The following is a 23236-nucleotide window of genomic DNA, read 5'->3' as shown; positions in this document are numbered from 1 at the left end:
CGTCGTTAGATGCTCAAGAACACGTTTTTGAAAAAAGCTTGTTTTACAACAAAACAAATATGTAGGTTGCATGAACCATATGCAACAAACTCGCTTAAAAAATATAAGAGAAATATAAAGTTGAAGTTGTGGTCCGAAGACTTAAGGGTCACCTTGTACAAACCACAGATTTATGTTTTCCACAGGCTCCCTCACGCTAAAACTGATCCTAAGCGGGCATACTTAGGGTTGAGGAGATCGTAAGCATCTTCAGTATTTACAATATAAAAAAACGAAAAATGACATGTAAACCCTGGCAATTTGAAGAATAATTATGAAGAGATAGCAGCTCAGCTGTTATGACGTTCCATTATATTAGCTGTAAACAGCTATGAGTAGTAGCTAATAAACGCAAATCACATTTCTTAAGTAGAAAGGATATATAGGGTGGAATTACTCTAATATCGGTATTCAATTCTTCTCCCGAACCTACAAGAACTGACAATTATAACTACTAACCAAACCCACATTGTTACTCTATGAGCACGCGCACTAGGGATAACTTAATATTTTGTATTTCTCCACGCAAGAATTAAACAATAATGTTAACATTAAATGCCTAAAACTTTGGGGAGTAACTCGCAACAGATGCTAGATAGATTTGACTAGCTTTTAGTTACAAGTGATGCCATCTTCATGTTGAGGACGGAAACAATACCAGACCATCCTCGTATACGAAGTAAAATAATAAATTGGAATTATAATATATTGATTTTCTCCTTTTCCAAGGTTAATAGAATTACAAAGTTATACCCGAGGTTAATAGAAATACAAGGTCATACCATCATGTAATCGGACTTGCTAGAATTTTCAATTTGATGTATCGTGCCGACTGCTGGGCAAGAGAAGGAGATTTTGACGTCATAGAGAAAGAAAGGGTACCAAATACAAATTCACAAAAGGACAAAATTAAGAACCGGGACTACGTTGTGGGCCAAGAGAGAGAAGTTTGGCATCCTCGGAGTATGATATTATATCTTATTTACAATTAAACCAATGTAAAATCAACTCAAACACTTGTGTTAGAAAAGGTTAACGCATCAAGCATGTGTATCCCGGATTATACAAATTAGTAGGGCTTCTAATACCAGAAAAGATCCACTCATTCTAGAACTCGAGTCACTAAGGAAATAGAATGCAGATTTACACGAAAAGTGAAAATCCTTCAATCGGAAAATAGATTATTAAAATCCAAATCTAATTTTAAGGAAGCGATGAAAGGAGAACTGGAAAAGAGATTTACTAAATCTCAATGTGAACTCATTATCAGTGGGAAGAGGTTTGGGAAATGAAATTAGGAGGATTTTGATAAAGGACTGATACTGAAGTCTCTTTCCTCAAAAGCCTACTGTTACATTCAATCCAGTGGTCTACTTCCGGTTCCTAGTGTAACAACCCTCAAACGGTGGATCCGAAATTTTAAAACAGCTCCTGGAATACAATCAAATATTATTAAAATTATCGCTCAACAAATCAAATCCAACGAAACTCCAAATGGAAACTTAGCTGTCTTGTGCTTTGATGAGATAAAGCTCCCGACCAATATCAAAAAATGGACTTTGGATGTGCCTATGGAGTAAATTTGGATATACAAAAGGATATTCTCCAAAGTATGATAAATGTGATTTGAACAATGAAGCAAATTAAGAGAAATAAAAATGGTGAAGTGGTGTTGCCTAAGTCATCTACTTTGAAGCCCTACCAAAAGGGCATAAGTATTTCTTCAAAATCTTAGATATCATTGTATCAATACATAAATAATGAAATTGGCCTCCCATATATATTGACATCTGTTTAAATCAAGATTGTCTTGAAAACTTTTTTTCAAGAATAAGGTATATTGGACGAACCCACTGTCATCCTAATGCAGTAGAGGTCATGGATCGATTTCGGATACTCGTAATAAGTGGCTCGGGAAAAATGGTTGTTGAGAATGCTCCCCTCAGATCTGAAGGAGACCAAAGTTTTGTTTCAACAAATTACAGTATCATTAATGCACTAATGTATATTTCCAATCATGCATCTCCTTTTAGGCCTATTTTGAGCGAAGCAGAATCAGAAAATAACATAGAATTTTATCAAGACTTTGATGACATAATTTATCCTCAAATCACTAAGGGTGAGATTGAGGAAGATATAAATAATGATGAAAATACAATAGAACAACCGTCTAAAGATTTACATCTTCCTAAAATCTGTGAAGATGAAGGATTTATTTATGTTGCTGGATTTGTGGCAAAATCGTTACATCAAAATTTCTCACTCTGGGGTGTAATAATTCCAGCATCCAAGTTCCTCCAAGTCTTAAAACATTGTCAAGAGGGGGACTACTTCAAATCGGAATCTTTTTTGGAATTTTGCAAAAAAAAATAGAGAAGCATTTCATTGTTTGATTGGAATTTTTTTGATACCGAACCATATGCTGATGGATTGACTCATCAGCATAATTGTGGAAACGTATTCTAAGGAGGAATATGAAGTTATAAAAAAAAATTATCTGCACCCGTACATTCATTATTCTGAAATATATTAATATTGTAAACAAAAGTAGCATAAAAAGAAAAATAGCAAGTAAAGTGCGAAAAACTGCTCATTTCATTAGTTAAAAAATAGAGACGGAAATTATATACACTTTTTTAGGCTCATTATTTAATTTTAAACAATAAACTTTCGAAATGTGAGTGCCTGTGTTCTATCTAAGTTTAAAAACATTGTCAAGCAATTCTTCGGAAATTGGATGGCCAACAATTTTTTCGAAGTAAAAGAGTTCTTCTTTAACACAACTGTAATGCTATTGGGAGGGAAGTTTTCTTCTTGTGTCAAATCCACAAAGAGTCCATATGGGAACTGTTTGACTGTGGATTAATCAGTTCTATTTCAATTAAGTATTCATTTTAAGATACTAAAGTTTAATTAAATCATTACATAACAATGCATATTATGATGTTTTTTTAAATTATGATCCCTAGTATATGTAATTATGTTGCACTTTATCACAATGACCTATTCTTTAATGCCAGGAGTGACGAAGTAACACGATCTTTTGATAGATTAAACTCCATACATTCTCCAAGGAGTTTGCATCTAGTATCTTCTATTTGATGAAGAATGCTTAAGATAATTTATAGCCATCCTAACAAACGACAGTCAATAGAAATAACTTATAAGTAATTATAATATATATGGATTGATTATATTGTTCTTGGATTGTATGATAGAATTGATGATGACTGAAGAGTGAACACAGAATAACTAATAAGCCTTCAATTTTATTTTCCTAATGGATATGAGTGAAATACGACAATCTTCTTCGCTCCTCGCTGTAGTCCACTATGGCAAAGTAATGCTCTGTAGAAACTGAAACTTAGCTTCATATGCTTCACTACGACGTGGAAGATCCTCAATGGCTTTGAATGTCTTTTAATAAAATGAAGAACTTGTCAAATTGTAGAATCAAGAATGTAGATTGTTTTCTTTTTTTATACGATGGAAAATGTAAACAAAACACGCAACTACTTATACACTATGACGTTAAAAGCGTGGTGGAAGTCAAACATCAGTCGTAAACACGTTATGGTATAACCTACTATTTCTATTAACTTTGGTTATACCATAACACGTGTACAACTGATAGTTGACTTCCCCCACGCTTTAATATTGACGTCATAGTAGATGAGTGGTTGAGTGTTTTGTCAAAATCTGTTTTTCCTGCAAAGCAGTTGTTACGATACATTAAATTGAAAGTTCTAGCAATAGTGATGTCATAGACTATAAGTGGTAGGGTGTTTTGTAAAAATCTGCCTGTCTTGCCCAGCATTCGGTACAATACATCAGATGGAAAATTCTAGGAAGCCCGATTACATGATGGTCTAACCTTGTATTTCTATTAACCTTATCCTTTTCTTTATTTATGTGTATGATTGTTTCAGGCAATCTACCTAATGGCTGGAGTTATATCATAGGATATTAGAAGGGTTCTTTATACTTAGGATAGCGGCGGCGATAGTTTTTGATCCCTCTTGGGGACCAGCTGTCCAACTACCCAACTTGTTTGGCCAAGGTATATTTTGCAAAATAAAATGGGATGTTAAAAGACCATTTCTTATTATACAATAGTCTCATTGTCAGAATACAATATAAATTTAAATGACAATGCACATGATTATCAAATTACTTGAATTGAAATTGTATGATAACACTATCCAACAAAATTACACTTTTTTTATGCACTAGAACATCACATGCTCAACTTTGTACAATTTGATCCCCTGATTCCAAATATGGCCTCATTTTTTCTCTCATAGCCTCGTGTCCTTCAGAAAAAGGCCATATATATTTCTTTTTGTTATTTTTGGCTACTTTTTTGGTTCAAAGCTGTTTTAAGCCCTCGGTGTTGAAGATAGGGATAAATTATGTTAATATACTTTAAAGCCAAATGTTAAAAAAATCTAAAACCATTTTGAAAATGTCAGCATTATACTTATAACTCGAGTTATCTTTGTTCAAAGTGGAAAATAGGTACTTTATTTTTAAGGCTCATAGGTTCAAGACAACTAAATTCAAAAAGTTTTCAAGTATACCATTGGATAGTTGAAAGTATGAACTTTAATTTTTTTTTTGAAAGAGCCTCACCAAAAACACTCTATACCGTTGTCAATTTGAGATAAGGCCACTACAATATTTCTAGGATAAAACTCATTTTTGAATTGATCTCATAATAAAAGTCCATATATATTGGTATGCCTCAGCTAGAAGAGATAGAAATTATGAAAGAGAAGAAGATAAGTGATAGAAACAAAGAGAGAATCAAGAAAAAAGAGGGGTGAAGAATAAATATAGTACTAAACTTAAGGATTTGATTATAGTCAAATCCTTAATGATCAAATTGCTTGCAATGAATTATTTAACAATCAAATGTATCACTATCCTTTTACCTGACAATTTCAATGAACGTAAATTCTATTTGAATTTTTTTAGATCGCCCAGGCATTTTGTAGATCGCCTGGGCATTTATCAAAATGTACGATTTTCCACATTGTCCGTAACATATATATATATATATAAACTATTATGCATTTAAAGGACCCATGTCATACATTGATGCTTCACGATGGTATGATCATGATGTAGCAGGATTAATGGCATCAATTCTGTTTTTTTATTACTGTTATTGTTGTTTTTATTATTCAATTATATTTACAGAAAATAAGGACGTATATACATTATACATACATAATATAGTTATTGCAATAAACAATATAGAAAATATTATGTACAGCACTTTATTTTGCACTCATAAGCAATAAATTTTACTTGTGGTTGTTTATAAATTTCTATTCTAAATCTAAAAATCATTTTATTTACATTATGCATGGAGGAAGATAATTTAGGAAAGTTGAAATTACTATTTGTGTATTGTATTTAACTTCTTGCTCAGATAGCGAACAATAATTCACGCATTCGCCTTTTTCGAAGGATAATATTGATAATCATTATCAAAGGAAAATGTTTCCTTTACTTATGTGCATGATCTGATGAGTCAATCCCTGACGGAGCTCCGCGACTTTATAAATAACTATACTTATAGGGATTATAATAGAGGCAAGGTCACCGTCAGCGGCCTCTCCAGGGAGTTCAACGTCAGCAGAAGGAACATGGACCGGCTAGTTAAGAAATATCTTAGCCTTAAGGTCTACGAGAGAACCCCTCGTCAAGCCCTCAAGCCTGTGGACAAGGAAAAACGACTAAAATTTATCACTACACAAGGAGAACAAGTCCCTTTGAAAAGCAATAGGGAAAATATACTGTCCAACAAATCCAAACATCGACAGCTGACAAAAAAATACACCTATATATTTGTATTAGTAAAGTAAATAACCCCATACAATGTATTGGGCAATTGTCTTTATTTTTGTTAAACTCTGTTCTAACTATGGCTTGACCCAATGGTTGAAACATCTTCATAATGAAATAAATCAATGAATTATTAATGAACACAGAATCATTCAATTTGTGATAAATAATTAAACAGTTCACTAACATGGACCGGAAACCTAATTACATGGTATTGTAATCATCATGAAATGTATTCTTTCCGGTAAAGTGTACCACATCAATGTTATCTGCAAAACACAGCTCGTAAATTCACAGTATTGTAAACATATGTAGAGCATTATTGAGGCATAGTCTAAGTTTTTGAGTAAAAAGTACATTTTATGTACATAGTGAAAACATATTAGGAAAGTACTTTCTCTTACACATAATATGAAAAATGTACATTTATGTACCTATATGAAAGGTAAATTTTTATTGAAAATAACTGTATTTACAAAAAAACGTGGTTAAGTTAATTTACGCCATATCAATAAGACAAAGAAAAATTGCAAATAACTATTTTATGAACATTTTTATAACTTCCTATTACTTTTTATTATTAGATTAATTTCCTGGTATCCAAACAGATCTTAATTAAGAGGGTGGTAGGAATGTTACATACATACAATGTACCAAAGCAAATCATACCGCGTCAATTAGAGCTCCATACAGACATTATTACTTGTAATCTCTGTTGGGTTATTAAAAAGAAATTGTCCCAAAATGTATCAGCTTTCATAGGATGTATTCATTTGGTTGCAAAACAACAACAAACAATGACAATAGAGGAAAAAAACACTCTTCGCACCCATTACTCTGTAAAGGAAGTTGCGGATATTGTGCATAGCTCTGTTGAACTTGTCTGTATGGTCAGGAGGCTCCTTTATAGCGGCGAGAGCCTTTCCAGGAAGTGGAAGACACAACTAGATAGTCATTAAAGACGCCTGGTTCCTCAAGGAGATCAGGTTGGGTGATGAAAGAGAATGTGAAGCCCTGTTTGGATGCCCACTACCCCAAAGAGTATGACTGTTGCAACAAGACCTGGCCGTAACAACTCAAACTTTATGCAAGGAGAACGTCACCAATTTCTGGGCTCTAAACTTGTGGCCCCTCTCATCACAGGACTGCTCGCCACTAGACTAGAATATGGGGTTTCGGGGATAACAAGCCAGTCCCCACAGCAATGTTGATTCTTTAAGGCCTCTGATGAGAAGGAGTGGGCTAATATGTCAGATAACTACACCATAAACTTGTATAAGGCCTTCAGACCCAGATAGGAGCTCTATGTGGCTGCATATGTAGGACATTTTGGGAAATAACTGTTGATATTATAAGGTATAATTAAAATAATAAAAAATACTCCTGTCGATATGCACATGCTGTTCTTTATTAAGTTGATTTAAATCTTACTATCAAGTACGGTAAGATTTGTTTTAGTTAAAAATGTTAAAAAAGAGGAGAAGTCTTACCTGAAAAGAGCTCCAGAAATTTTTCTACACCATAGTTCTTTGGAAATCTATATTTTGGATCCTTTAGAGCTTCCAGGGTGTGTACTTTGATTCGTTTAATCATAAAGGATATGTTATCTGCCTTCCCATCCTGATCGAAATCTATAAATAGAAAAAATATTTGCAAATTAAATATCACTCGAATATTTTATTATATATATAGAATAAAATAGGAATATGTGTATTGGATGTCTGTCTAGATACTTACCAACAGGTCTATAAATAGAATTGACTCTTTGAACATGTCTGGTCATGATTTCTATGGCTGCTTCCTCACTTCCAACTTCTTGATAAAACAAATGATCCGCTTGTAAATACAACATACAAGTCGTTTTCTTGGGATCAATCTTTCTTCGTGCGTGAGATCGTCTACGAAAATGATGACGAATGTTCTCGGGGATGTCACCCCAATTCTTTACTTGATATGTTGTTGACAAAGTTTGTTTAAGGGGCGGTGAGGCTCTTTTGGGAGGTGATTCATCAACCCTTGGCAGTATCACAGATTCAAATTTGAAAGACTCGTTCATCATGTCCTCGCGTTTATCACGATGATGCTCCTTCAAGGAGTCCAACATCCTTTTGAGATGAAGTTCATGGCTTTTACAAAGTGTTGAAGGTGAAGAGAATGGAGAAGAAGAAGAAGAAAAAGGGAAGGAGGCACCTTGAGGATGCTCCACATCGGACTCTTTGTATATCACAGAATGAAAATTGGAAGAAGTGTCACGTTTGAATCCGTCCTTGGTGTATCTGAAACAAAACAAGAAAAGGCACAGAATATAAAGAAGTAAAGAGGTACTAGTTATAATGAGGGGTCATACATTTATGAGGTCTAGCTGACGGGGCGATTTAAAGATTTTTTAGGATGAGGGAGGGGATATGGGAAATTTCAGAGTTCACTACATAGAGAACAGATAACTGTTTCACTGATCAATAAAACATTTTAAATATTTTGTACATCACCATGGGCTTCCACAGGGTACGGCTGTCAAAAAATGTGTTTTTTCTGGACTTCATAAATGTATAAGTGACCCTAAGTGAGTCAAACCTACCGACTCAAAGGCTCTATATAATAATTCTCTGACGGAGTAACGATATGCCCATCAAAATATCCATTTGATGTGATGATTCCATCAACAGATGTTCCAGGTGTATCTATAGAAATAAACAAATAAGTTGCTATACTTTTGTAATTAGATATGTGACCCGTCAACACAAAAACCAAGCTTCATGACTTTTCTCAAAATTGAGGCAGGATTACATTTGTATTTTTCAAAGAATCATCATCAATTTTTATCAGCAAAATATTTCAATATTTTGTTGGAGACGCTGCAAATTTCATTTTAAGTAGCAAAATGAAATAATTATAATTGATTGACTCTATTCAATAGGGACCATATCGAGGACAAATTAATCAAATCAAAATAATCAATACAGATTTTTAACTGTCTTGAATATATCATGTAATCCCAGAAATTTGAATACAAGCCTTATAATTGATCAAAATATGTCAATGAAATGTTGAACTGTCAAAGGGTATGTATACTGAGTGTTCGAAAAGTCTGGAAATGTCATTACAATGAAGAGGTTTCGTAGGCTTTTTTTAAGCATCCGGTTCAAACTTTTTCGCCAGATGTTTAGCGGTAAGATCAGCTGTTTAGGTCAGATTAAGTAATCTGAAGTAGAAAATGGAAGCCAAAAGAAAGGAAGTTGCCGTTCTAGTCCGGCTGGTCACGCCAATATCATGAACATACTCTCAATCAGATTCCAGACGGTCTGGAGGTTCAGGAAACGGGTTTTTCTCTCGCGATTCTCCTTTGTCCGGAATATATTAAGATAAAATTCACTACGAAACATCATTAATTTTCAACTGAGTAACATACCAAGACTTTTCGAACACCTGGTATATGATGTAAAAAAAATTATAAAAAATATTTATTTTCTTGATTTTAGATCAAGATTATTTTTGTGTTAACTCACCACATATATAAATGTTAATTATATCCATACCTGCAAGATCCCCAGAGTAAATATTATTCATAGAATAAGAAAGAGGGCCTTCCGTGCTCTCGAACTCTGCATCTGGTGCGAATACATTGTGAGCATCATTACGTAGACGAATTTGAAATAACCTATGGAAAAATATAAAATATTTAAATTTTAGGAGTTCTTCCTTTGTGGAGCATAAACAAATCAAGTACATAATTAAATATTTAAGATGTTTGCAAAAACCCACAAAAACAAAGGAATTCAAAGAAGAAGATAAATGAAAAAAAAAAAAAAAACAACGACGAATGTAATTTAAGCAAAGCTTATAAATAAATAGAAATAAAAAATTGCATACACTTTTTAACAAAGTAAAAAGGCTGTACACGTGTGATATCACATATCATTATTAATAATGTAATATAAATAATCTATAAATGAGTTATGAATTCATATTAACTAAAAATTCATTATTTTACTGATATATATAAATGCTTATACGGTTTTTTTAGTTTTATGAATTAGATTGAAGGAGTAGGGTAGAAATAATATTAATAATTAATGATAAATATGTCAAAACTTCAATATTATTCCTAAAAAAGATGGAAAATGTATCTACACCGTCAATAACGAATGCCAAACTGCATTCCATGATTGCCCAAACATGCAAAATAATATGCATAACATTCACCAAACACGGCCTTACATCACAAACATAGAAATGTATATGATATTTTGTTGTCAGCTCTGGGTTTTTCTACTTTTGAGGAGTTATTTATCCGTTTACTGAATTTTAAATATATTTATAAGTCTATTTTTGGTGTTATCACACATAGAATCCAAAACAGTCGAACAGATCCGTCTGAAATTTAGAAAGTAGACGTATAGAATAACCGATCATGTTCCTATTGTATTTTTTGGGGCCTCCGAGGTCATTTTTCTATATCTCTCTCCTTCTCTACCCTCTTCTCTTCTGTCTCTTTCTACATCCCTCTCTCTGTTTCTTTCCTTCTACCTTCATTCTTTGTTTTTATTGAACCCAGCTACGCGGGCACCCTCTGCTAATAATTGATATTATTCAAATTAACTCTTGTAAAGCTCTAAACAATTTCCTACTAAATTGTGACAAAATGATTAGCAATTGGAAAAAATTGCCTATTTACATTGTTACACTCAGTCAAAGACCGAATATTTAGTGCAGTTTGGTCGTAACTGTAGTGCCGTGTCGGTCCTTAATTCGGTCCAATGCAGTCTTAGGACGGCTCCTATCGGTCCTTAGGACCGTCAGTCATTGGGACCGGTTCTTAATTGTCGGTCCTTGGAATTTTTCATGAGCATATCGATGCTCTATTAAGGCAAATAAATTATATGAAATATGTATTAAGATTACTGCACATATCTCGGAAAAAATATTATACGTTTCAGAACAATGCAATATAATACGAACATATTATATTGTTACTTAGTTATATAATTTATCTTATTATTTAACAGAATAATTAAAAAGAGGAAAAAATACCCATTGACGTCACGAAGGATCGATTTTACCTTCTCTAAAGCCCTACAAGTGGGACTTGATGGGACCGAACTAGACTACGGTCCTAAATAAAGACCAACAGAACTCTAGTCGTAAATGATTTTTTCTATATTAATATGGACCTTTTTTTCTGTACAGACCACGGTTTGAAACCGTGGACCGAAATTTCCTTTACTAAAAAAATCAATACTATGTGAGTTTCGATATCAAGACCGATTTTTTGTATAGTCCGAATTTTATCACAAAATTCGTCCAGGCCGAAACTTGGATATAACTAATTTGTTCTTACAAAAATTATATGTGGCTCACTGATTTTTATACCAAAATCCAAGACTACTATTTACCAAGGCTGTGGACTCGTGGTTTTTTTATATTTTCTTAGGACTCGTATAAATTTAGTATAATTCCAGAGTCCTTCCTTCTGTTTTGAAAATATATAAAAGTTTATTATTTTTAGTTTTTTTTAAATTTACTGTACCTCAAGGTAAATAGAAATAAATTTTAGACCATCATGTAAGCGGACTTGCTAGAATTTTCCATCTGATGTATTGTACCGACTGCTTGTCAAGACAGGCAGATTTTGACAAAGCACGCAACCACTCATAGTTTATGACGTCACTATTGCTAGAATTTTCAATTTAATGTATGGTACCAACTGCTGGGCAGGAAAAACAGATTTTGACAAAACACGGAACCACTCATCTACTATGACGTCAATATTAAAAGCGTGGTGGAAGTCAAACATCAGTCGTACACACGTTATGGTATAACCTTGTACTTCTATTAACCTTGCTGTAGCTCAAGAAAAATAGCATTGAAGGATGCAATCATCAATGTTTAGAACAGACCTCAATAATGAGGAAAACCAGCCTTTGAAAAAGATCCTACCAAATATTCTTCGAACGTGCGTGCCCTTGTGTATACATTAGTGCGAATGGTATCTTAAGAAGTGAGTGTCAAACGATTGTTCTCTGCGTTGAAATTCTTTTCAGTGACCAGAGGGCATCTATGAAGAAGGATCTTCTGAATGCAAACCTTTTCTAAAGAGCAAACTGGGATATCTAAATCCTTGTTTGTTGTTTGTTTCTTATATAGTATTTGTAAATATATTTATACAATCGAAAGGAACATCTTTAGTTTTGAAGATAATGGTGAAAATCAAAACTATATTACTTAAGTTTCCATTACTCATATACTTTTTCATATGTATAGCTTTGCAGAGTAAGATAGTATTGTAGTGTTGTTTCAAGACAGATATTGTAATATACGTATATATATCCAAGGGTGTGACTTGCCAAAATCGGTAGACTCGGGACTGGGTCTTGAAGTTCAAGTCGGACTAGGACTCACCCTGAAATTTAAGCAAGTCTACGGCCCTACTATTTACCAACGGATTGTGGGACTTTTTTTATATTTCTTTTAGAATGAAAGGTTGCAATATGCAATATAAGTAACTAGGTAATATATATATTCCTTAAAATGAACGAGGGTTCCTAAACTCTTTAAAATAAAACCTTATAAATAGCCTACTTTTTTAAATTAATAAAACAACTACTTATTCACGACGCCTTTAGCAACGAGCATTTCCTTGAAGTTCGTAAGAAAAAGAACTACTGATTTTAAATTTATAATAAATGGGTGGAATAAAAAAACCATTAGCTGGGCCGGTAGTGAGGTTATGATTATTATGCATTGCTTTGGTAACCACTCTAAAAAGACAGAGGTATAAATGTGTAATAGACTATAAACATTAATTGGAAGAGCATTATATATTTATCCAACAGAGAGAGAGAGGGCATTAAAAAGAGGAGGGGGGGGGGAGCCATTAAAAAATTGATAAATTAATAATGGTATGATAGCTATCTATCAACAGCAATAACAAAAATAAAAATTATGAAAGAAACGCATATACCATGGAGGCACATCTATAAATATGTACATATTAAGTGTCTATTATTTTATTGAAGAGATCTCTTCAATTTTGATTGGAGGGGGAAAGTTTTGAAGTATACAGAAACTATATTTATTTACATATAAAAGGTGGAAACACATAAAAGCAGGCCAGAATTGTTCTTGTGAAAATTGATTTTATGCTCTTTGATTATACTAACATTTTTTATTTTTTTTTAATGGGTGAAAGGCACAGTTTTTAACTGTGTTATTACGTGTGGGACCAAAATTAATTATACAATATTAATGTTAGAAATATATTGGCTTTGATTTTAAAAATTGCGACTTTTATTACCTTAAATTTAAATGAAAAAGTTCATTATCTATGATAATCCTATAGCAACAAATAATATTTATCTGATATACGGCTGCATAATGGCCTCTAACAACTCATATAAAGTAAAATAACTAGAAAAGAACAATTCTAATTTCTAATAGGCTCCTGTAATGTTGACAAGTCACACTCTTTTTAATAATAGTTGTAGTAAAAATAAAATATATTATTTCTCCAATAGATGTATTTACTAGTGGGTATCTCGTGTTGTTTAAGTGCAATACGTTTACGCTAGCTGACGTTGGGAAGATAAGATTTCGTACTAAATTTTTTTTTATTACTAAACAGAGTGTTGTGATTGTTTCACTACATATTGTTTGAGCGCACACGTCAAAGATGGACACCAGCAAACATAAAATACGCCATATTTTACAGTTTTGTCTTCAAACAAGGCAAAAACGCAAGCCAGGTGGCTAAAAATGTTAAAAGTGTTTATGGTCTTAATCAATGGCGTCGCTGGTACCCCTTTTGGGGGGCTCAATCCCTCTAAAATTTTCTGATGCCCCACTCCCAAAAAAAAAATATATATACATATAATAAACCAATTTAAATAAGTTATTGTATAACAGTGTTGATAATCTTTGGGATGAAAAATGATTAAGGTTAGCAAGGCCCCTGGTCCTGACACTGCAACAGCCAATCAAGTGCAAAGGTTATTTTTGTCTATGTCGGTCCAGTAATTTTGATTGTCAAGTAATAATGGAAAATAAATCCCAAAAAAAAAATCCATTAAAAATAATAAATTACTTCACCTTATATCAAAGTAATTTTTAAAATGAATTCAATTATTATTAAATTAATATGCCTGAGTATTACACAAATGAAGTGTTAAAGCTTCAGAGTTCTCAAAACAATCTTATAGGTTTATAATTAATCACTAATATATGTACAACTACTGTCAGAAGATAGGCGGAACTCTTTTGTGACTACAACGTAAACTGGTTTTATTTATTGTATCTATGAGAAAAAGATGCCATGTCTCTCCTTCTCTGGTCATCATCCACTACACCGTTTATTACCTTTTATCCTCATCCTGAACATTGTCAATATGTAGGATATATATTATTGACAACACTGAGCAGTACTCATGCCTACCTGCATATGGAAATGCCATTAATTTGTTCTATAAACATATTGTATTAAAAACGAGCGCCCCCTACTGTGAATAACACAAAATATGATGTTGAGTAAATGAGTTCATTTATTGATTGAAGATATATGTTATAGGAAGCTAAAGAATACATTATATACCCATATATCCTTGAAAGGCAAAGGGTTTAACTAAAAATACTTTAAGGAAAGAAACGGCAAGCACATTAAATTATGATAGGTTTAAAATATATTTCTATGCGCTTGTCATTGTTAAAGAGAGGATTTATGTAGATAAATATTAGAGGTACATTAGCTTCAGACTCTATACAAATTTTTGTTACATGATTGCTTTCTTTTCTGAGAGTATCTTTAGTTTTAATTACTCCTCTAATAGAATTTCAGACGTTGTTACTTTTAATGTATCTCACAATCCTTCTACCAAAAAGAAACAGATAAAAAGGCAATAAATGCGTTGCTACCAACTTATTAATTATTTGCAACTTTGCAATAATTATTAACAGTAGTATAATGAGGGCCAATTCGAATTCAACCAATCAACGTTCGGAAAACTGATGAAGGAGGAAAGAAGCATAAAAATCGACAGCTCACAGCAAAGTACATCAAATTGTGTTGTATTTTAATGTATGTAATTTATACAAGTCTGTAAATCCTAAGGATTTTTTAACGTCCGAGTTTTTGTTGTTGTTTGCAGGACGAACAGTGTTTTTCAAGCTTCTACATATATCTGCTATCTTTACTTTTATATTCTTGAGGAGAGAGAGAGAAGAACATCTAAGTGTGATTTCGTGTAATGTATGTGCTCATGAAAGGCTGAACGTAAATACTGAAGATTTGCTATGTGGAGGTATAAGAGTAAATCTTCGTCAGACTCAAAGTAGAATTGAGGAACGGCAACGTAGTAATTCTTCCCTATGTACTTACTATATGGGGAGTGGGATTATTGTTTATTTCCTTCATCTGACAGTTGCTCGCAGCTAATTTAATGAGGGGTCATGAAAGCTCAGCTTCTCTCATCCCCACATTCTACAAATTGTCAGGGTTACCATGTTAATATTAAAGGTTTATTTTATACATACCGAAAATGCTTACGATTTACAGCCCTAAACATACAAAGGAATTCCCTTCCTACCCCTCTCCTCCGCCTTCTTAACCGAATGGATATGAGCTATTCTAACTCTTAGTCCCTTTCCCTCATGCAAAGATTCCTTTGTCCTCATAAGATAACTACTATTATATATGCTAATTAATCATTATAATGCGTATAATAATTTGAATAAATTATGTTGACTCTCCTACATTAGACATTTTAACTTTAAGTACAATACGTTATAAACTTCCTTCCTTCTTTTTTTATTCTTAGAAGGAAATCCATAAAAAAAAAGGTCAGTCAGTCAGTGAACAAAATATTGGATGATTCAGAAACAAACCACTCGGAAAGGATAGTACATCTTTTTATATATTTTGCATGACATATGTACAGTTCAAAATAATGGATGAAAAAGATGGTTGCAAAAATATGTCCTTGTCTCATATATGTATGTGTATATTAGTATAGTCATCACTTCATTCGTGCAAAACCAAAGTTATCAAAGCATAAAACTTTTTCATTTTACTGAAACCAAATATTGACGTATAAATGTATACACAATATGTATTTGAAGTAGAGTACCTAAGTAGGTAAATGTCGACTTTATTTAATCGTATCTCAAGGTACACTTTCAAGTGTGGTTATATCCAAAAACGCGAAATTCATCTTTGAAAAATTTGCGTAGGTAAGAGCAAATAATCTAAAATACAGAACCGTGGGTGCAAACATTTGATACATTTGCCATCAGGCGGTTTAAGGGGTCAAGGGCTAGAATAACTTTGATAAATGGTAGAGAAAGAGGTTTGGTTTGCCTCCATATTCGGGATACACATTTATCAGAGGGGATTTCGGTTGTGAATACTAACAATTGATACATCACTGGAAAGTAGTGGTTTGCCAATGCTTATTTATTCGGACCAGTCCAGTCTTCGTAGCGGTCCTTCGAACAGTCAGTACCAGAACTGATTAAAAAAGAAGAAATAAAGTTGAGCTACGTCAGCAGCAAGGACCAAACTTTATAAGTTTTACGACTGATATGCAGGGCTAAACTGTACGGGACATTAGTCTTCAGTCCTAAATAAGAAACAACACAACACTACTCTAGATATGGGTTTTAGTGGTCGAGGGTCTGAAGAACTTTTATAAATGGGAGACAGAGAGGTTTGCCTCCATTATTGTGATCCTCATTTATCAGAGGGACATTTGGTTGTGAATAATAATAATTGATACATCACTGAGTGGATAAACTGTCGTAGATGGGACCCCAGGGATTTGTATTGCCTCCATCAGACTCAGTGGTGGAGTGGCACGACTTCGACAGGAGAGGCCATGTGTAAACTTTAGAACCCTTGCGTAACATATTTTTCAACAAATTTAGGATAATCTTGTATTTACTTTTGTTTAGGTACCTCTACATCAAATAAACATCATATTTTTTGACGGGTCACAGGGAAATTGTTTTGAGTTTTTTTTTCTTCAGAAAATAAGAAATTTCGAATCTTATTCTTGTTTCTTTAAGTCTTTGTCGCCCTATAATAGTAATCTTAGAAGAACCATATACCTTGTGCCCCTACCACTGAGATCACACTCCCCAACTCTCGTATATTCCGATTATGCCTTAATAGCTGAAAGTAAAATCAAATTGAGGGTTGGGGTAGATATCCACATTTTCGGATTACAGATTCAAATTCAAGTATTTATTTCAGTAAAACATCAGATGAAATTATTGTTAATTCAGAAACAAATGTTTCTAAAATGGAGATAAGTAATTCGGGGATGCAAATATTGTATGAACCATTATCACTAGAATGTATGTTGCAGAATCATAATCGAAACATGACTTCATTATTTAGAACACACTAAATGATATTTATACACAATAGGTCGATTTTGGGTAGAAGAAAGGGCAAAGTAAAACTATGCCTTATTGTCCTCTGGACCGATACCGACAATTGGGAAGATCCATAGGGCAATGAGGGATAGTGCTACTATTCCCCGTTGATCCACCAAAAATTGACCTAATATGTTATTTCGCTAGCACAAGAACAAAAAAATAAACTGTAGTTTTTCTCAGCAGTCGACGTTGATGTTTTATTTTCTATTTATCTGTTCGAAATGGTGATTGGTTGAATTAGAGTTAGTATTTATTAAGATGTGAACAATTTCCAACAATTATTGAATAATCATTCCATAGGTAGGAAGAAATGGCGAACATCCACCCACTGATTTTGGTCCTTTTCCCTCCGATTTCTTTTTAGATGAAAGGTTGTGTGATACAATCAAGGTGAAGACGTGATATACGACGTATGTACATGCACATGTGGTACCTCATTCCGGACCTTGAAGACTGTATTGCTGCATCCACGTATTTTCCATGTACGATGAAAAAAATAACAACAATTATTTAATAGAATTGTTCAATCCAAAAAAACATGTTTTAAATATATAATTTCCACAAATTATATTATGTACATCAATACATCTGTCAGAGAGCGTTGTCCTTCATTCTGGTTCACCCTGAGTATACTTATATATGTATTATATCATCATCATCATCATAAGTAGTTATTTAAACGCAAGCGTATTGTTTCATGTGCATAAAAAAGGCTTGAAAAGAAGAAATTGTGAGGAGCATTTCATACTAGTATGAGGACCTAATAACTGAGCAACTAAGATGGAAGAGGAGGGGGAATAAACGACGTGCATTTATTTCTCACTGCACTTTCAAGGTAAGTGTGTAGGTGGCGTACCCTCTCATGACATTTGGTTTAAAAATACATACATAGTACATTCGAACCACGGAATGATATACCTACCAATATTTATCCCGTCTATTCAAATACCTCTTATGCTAGGGGAACAGTCAACAAACTCACATGTGCAAAGTTCCAGGACAAAATCCTGTTGTTGTTTTTTTGTCAAAATATGTCATTTATAGGCCTCTTGTATCCTTGTTCCAAATATGAGACTATGAATCAAAAATTGTACTCAATATATTTTTTAATATTTGAGTTAATAGTTAAAAATATTGCGCACATTGTTTATAAAAATGTCCTCAATGCAGTTTCTCAGTTTTATACAAAACCTAAGCAAGAGTTATTAGGTTCTGTCTAAAATACAAATTTTGCTTCAATAGTATACAAGATAACTCCGCAAGAAATCCTGGGTGTTAATCTCCGTTTTTCATGAGAACCAGAAAATGTTTTTGTGCAAAAGGAGACAAATATAAGCCCAAAAACGGGACAGTCTACATACTATACTTATGTTTAGTATGAAGCAATAAACACAAGAGTTCAAGGAAGAAGTTGGAAGAGAAGATCCATGACTGCTGCAAAATCCATGTCGATTTCCTTATGGATGCACATTTAATTATACATCAAAACATGTATTAAATGTATATAAGTTCCAAAAGAATAGAAATCCATTACAATTACTCTGATGCAAAAACATATACTTGCATGTAAGAAGAAGATGATAGTACATCCATATATTGCATCCAAGGTCAATTTTGCAGCCAGTGTATGACGTAATTTCAGACTATGTTTGTGTAGGATCATTGTGTTATAGAAAAAGTAACCAAGGACTAAGTTACTTATGAGTAGATAGATTAAAACTTCCATTTAATCATAAATACATATGACAAAAATCCCTCACCATTAAACACAAATCCAATCTACCTAAAGATACCATTATTTATGGATTTAAATAGATTTATTTACATATATAACAAAGGTGTTCTCGAGTTAGCTGTCGCTGGTGGTACTACATATACCAACAACAATAAATATATATTATTAGTAGATAGAAAACAATTGGATCTACATATCCATAAGTTATCATTAATTAGAAAACTTCTCAAATCAAAGGAAACTTCCAACTTTTTTAATTAAATATAATTAAAATAGTACAGAAGAGATCATGATGGACAAATTGATTATTTAATAATTTACAAAAAATGGGGAGACTGTAACAAGAGGAGAATTCTCCAAAGTCGATACTAAATTCTACTTAGAGTCAAACAAGGACTGCAACTTCTAACTCCACAATAAATCCTCCTTGTCTTTCACACTAGTGCTTACTTTATATTTATTGTTTTCTCTTCAAAAATAAAATGATAACGATGACAGCGTTGGAAAATAAAAATCCTCTTCAGGTTGCAATTAAAAAAAGAGGGCGATCTTAAACTTGGATATTTTTAACTTATGCATTGACTTCTCCACTTTCAATAACGGTGCACTGGGTCTGATATATGTAGATAAAATTAAATTGGTTCTGAATAGGAAATACGTAATATAATGTGTGCAAGTGGAAGGGAAGGAAACCCCTCCCTTCCAGAGTGCAAAGAAAAACACACAATCATAATGCATTAAACCTGGGCTATAATAACACCACAAAAATAAAAATAAGCAAACACAAACAAAATCCAAAAACACTTGTGGCAAAATTACTTGCAAATAATAATAACTTAATATTTACCATTCTAAACTAAGTTGATAAATGAACATGGCTTAATCAACAAACCAACTGTTTTATGTTCCTTAGGATAATGACTGTTTTAAAATTTAATATCCATATATTAAGTTCTAAAACAGTCATTACTCTAAGCAACATAAGATATCTTTGAATGAGGTTTATTTAGAATTTGAATATAATCTTATTTGAAAAGTAATTTGAGCAAAAAACGTCACGCATGAAATAATTTTCAAAAATTCATTACTCTAATGGTCTGTTAGAGTACATTGCTTTTTCATTACAAATAAAGAATCATGAGATTATACTGATGGAATTAAACATTTTTACATATAATATAAAGTAGGTAGTTCTACGTGAAATGTATACAAAAAAAAGTTATGAAACCTTTTTCCTGCATGTATATACATATCAATCAATCAATTAATTGAAGAATACAACAGATTATTGGTCCAATCTTTCAACTTTTAATTATAACAAGTGATAAAAATATAGTCTGTACTAAATTTCATTGTGCTACGATGGTATCATAAATGTATTTTTCCTTCTCTAGGAGCAACCGTGAATCGAACCTACGATGATTCACTTTGAATTGAAGATAATAATATCTCCCAAGCGCGTTGTCTACTCAGCTACGTTGCTCTAATAGAAATTCTTTATTAATTCATTAAAGATGAAAATAATGCATTATTTCACACAAAATAAATATTATAGACATTTTTCTAATGTATAAAAAATATTATTGGTTTTTTGTTTTGTTTTTATTCCCTCTATGGAGCAAAAAGGAGAATAACTTGAGGAAATGCTCACTATATGCAGTTAATCCAAATTTCCTTATGTTAGTATCCCTTTTTTTTCTCCACATAGGGACTTTAAAATTTAAAAAATTAATCTGTATTAATATTTTTTTTTAAATTAGAAAAATCCCTATCAAAATAATTTAATGCAAAATAGAAACTAATGCTTTATTTTAAGCTTTATGTACTTTTTCTTGTTTCAAACTTTGACCAAGATGTGCCATCGTAATATAATATCTGAGAATAATGAAATTTTGCGTAGGTTAATTTCTTGCGACGTGACAACATTTATTGGAAAAAAAAGTTAGAAAATAAATCGTTTAAAACACCGGTACGACTTGTCTGTAGTCAGCGGTGCTCGTATTGCAGCAAAACTTAATAGAATTTTACGCGATAATTCTGTGTGAAAACATTATAAAATGTGAGAAATCCACGCTCAAAGCAAAGATAATGATGCAAAAGAGTAATTTAAACTTTTCAACGGAAATTTCCAACCAATTTTAGTATTTAAAATCCTGTCAAGTTTTGATTGGATAAAGGGCGCTCTAGAGGCTATTCTCGTACATCAAAGGGTACCTATAGGGAAGTATAAATACACTTATGTACAAAGAACCATTGTTTATAAACATTGCAATCCATGGTCACTTAAACGAGCACGTGATCATGAAAGGATAAAGAGGAATACTCGGCCGGTTCTTGGTTATTATTAAGCTGATTATATGTTTTGACTAACACATACATTTTAACAATGGAGCTAAGTGCTAATAAAAGTTTTTTTATAATTAATATAAAACACTATTAGAATGGATGTTTCATTCATAGTTAGACAAAAAAAGCCTTTTAATTATACTTTTTTATTCGTTCCTATATACATCATAAATGTATTTATAAAATAAAAGAAAAAACTTATTGAATACTGTATAAAGTACTAAAAATAAATGCTTTATTCGCAGAAATAATTTTCAAAAAACTATTTATAAGAGTTTTACACTTATTCATTTCCTTTACAATCTACTTTAATAATGTACGAGCATCGTATGGATGAAATGAAAGTATTAAACTTGAATTATCTTTGCAAAAAGGAGCATTTGCTATACATGTAGTTTATTAATAAAGCAAAATTTGTCAGTTTGTTAATTTTTTTTTAGCTAAAGCTCAGCACGTTATATTAAAAAAGAAAAGAGGAGTACAGATATATAAGATTAATGTTACTTAAGATGAGGCTTAGCAAAGAGTTTATGTTGCTTAAGCTCAGCGCGTCATATTGGAAAAGAAAAACGGGGAGGGGGTTCATATACAAGGTTGTAGAAAATAAAGTTAATAAAACTCAAGGAATTGTTCCACAGCCATAAATTTATCATTGATTAGACTTTTGAATTGAAAATTGGTAAATTGAGAGTTTAATATCTATTATTTTAGGTATACAACGGGTTGTTTTTTTTCTTTCAGCTGCAATGACAGCCTCGACACATCGCCGAAATGAGAAGCAACCTGAGGCAATCTCCTCCATGGGAGGAACCTCCCATGCCTTCCATATGGCTGACTTGAAGGAGTCAATGTTGTTGGACTTGCTCTCCAGTGTTCTCTACAAATAATAGTGCAGAGGGTTAAGGTCAGGAGCTGAAGAAGAACCAAGCCTTTCTCTAGACCCGAATTTGTCAAATCTGAACTTGAGAAAGAGTAGCAAGGCTATTCGATTTTGTTCTTCTGAATTCATTTTCAAGCTATTTAAACGAAACGTGGCAGAAAGAAAGAAAAAAAAAACCAGTACTCTATGTGTTTACTTTAGCAAAACTGGAAAAAAGGTTTAGCAGATGTCGTAAGTTAGCATCAAACTCATTTTTGTTTATTTAGTACCACCCTACATATGTATATTATTTAAGCATATTTTATCGACTCCCTAATACCTCGGAGCAAGATCTGGACTCCCGCTAATTAAACATAAATAAAACTTTCTTGGTAGACAGGCAACCTTTTTAATTCGTAACAAAATATGTTGTAAAAGTATTATCGCAACCTCTTATGGCGAATAATTGGATTACTGAGACAAAAAAATATCATAAAACGAGAGCACTCAGCAATGAAATAATTGACAAAAGGACAGCTGATTTTTTATAAAGAAAAGAAAATTTGAAATTAAAAGATTTTATTTAGATGCGAACTAGACAAGATAAATCATTGTAATAAAAATGTATGGATACAAAAATTGAGTCTTAATTATCCATTTTAAAACCTTTTAATCCCGTTCTATTAAAATGCAATCGCCTATATCTATGACACAATATACTTTGCCCCTGCTGACGTGCTTTTGGAAGAGATCCATCTATGTAGTAGTTTTTCCTCGAGACGCTACTAATTACAGCATACCAATAAACATAGGTAGACGTCGTTAATTTTACCAAAAAATTGTAGGGCTGAAAATAGTATCACTCATTAGGAACCAGAAGATTGCACATGACATTGAATTTTCTCAAATTTAAAGTATTTGTTGGAATTCAAAATATAATTAATTGCCTCGTCGTATTTTGTTATACTCCAGGAACT

The 23236-nt window shown here is 32.6% G+C and overlaps 1 protein-coding gene across 1 annotated transcript in view; it reads right to left on the bottom strand.

Moving 5' to 3' along the window:
• Window positions 1-23236, bottom strand: part of LOC121131882 (uncharacterized) — a 102681-nt gene that overhangs the window by 7656 nt on the left and 71789 nt on the right. The window contains exons 3-6 of the mRNA XM_040727279.2: window positions 9429-9550; window positions 8471-8573; window positions 7630-8168; window positions 7383-7523 (exon numbers count right to left, since the gene is read on the bottom strand). Coding sequence (XP_040583213.1) covers window positions 7383-7523; window positions 7630-8168; window positions 8471-8573; window positions 9429-9550 — 905 coding nt within the window. The remainder of the gene's footprint in view (window positions 1-7382; window positions 7524-7629; window positions 8169-8470; window positions 8574-9428; window positions 9551-23236) is intronic.

This window comes from Lepeophtheirus salmonis, chromosome 1, assembly GCF_016086655.4.
Source record: "Lepeophtheirus salmonis chromosome 1, UVic_Lsal_1.4, whole genome shotgun sequence".
NCBI classification, from domain to species: Eukaryota; Metazoa; Arthropoda; class Copepoda; order Siphonostomatoida; family Caligidae; genus Lepeophtheirus; species Lepeophtheirus salmonis.
Note: the sequence above shows the minus strand (reverse complement) of the source record. Positions and strands in the feature narration are given on the sequence as shown.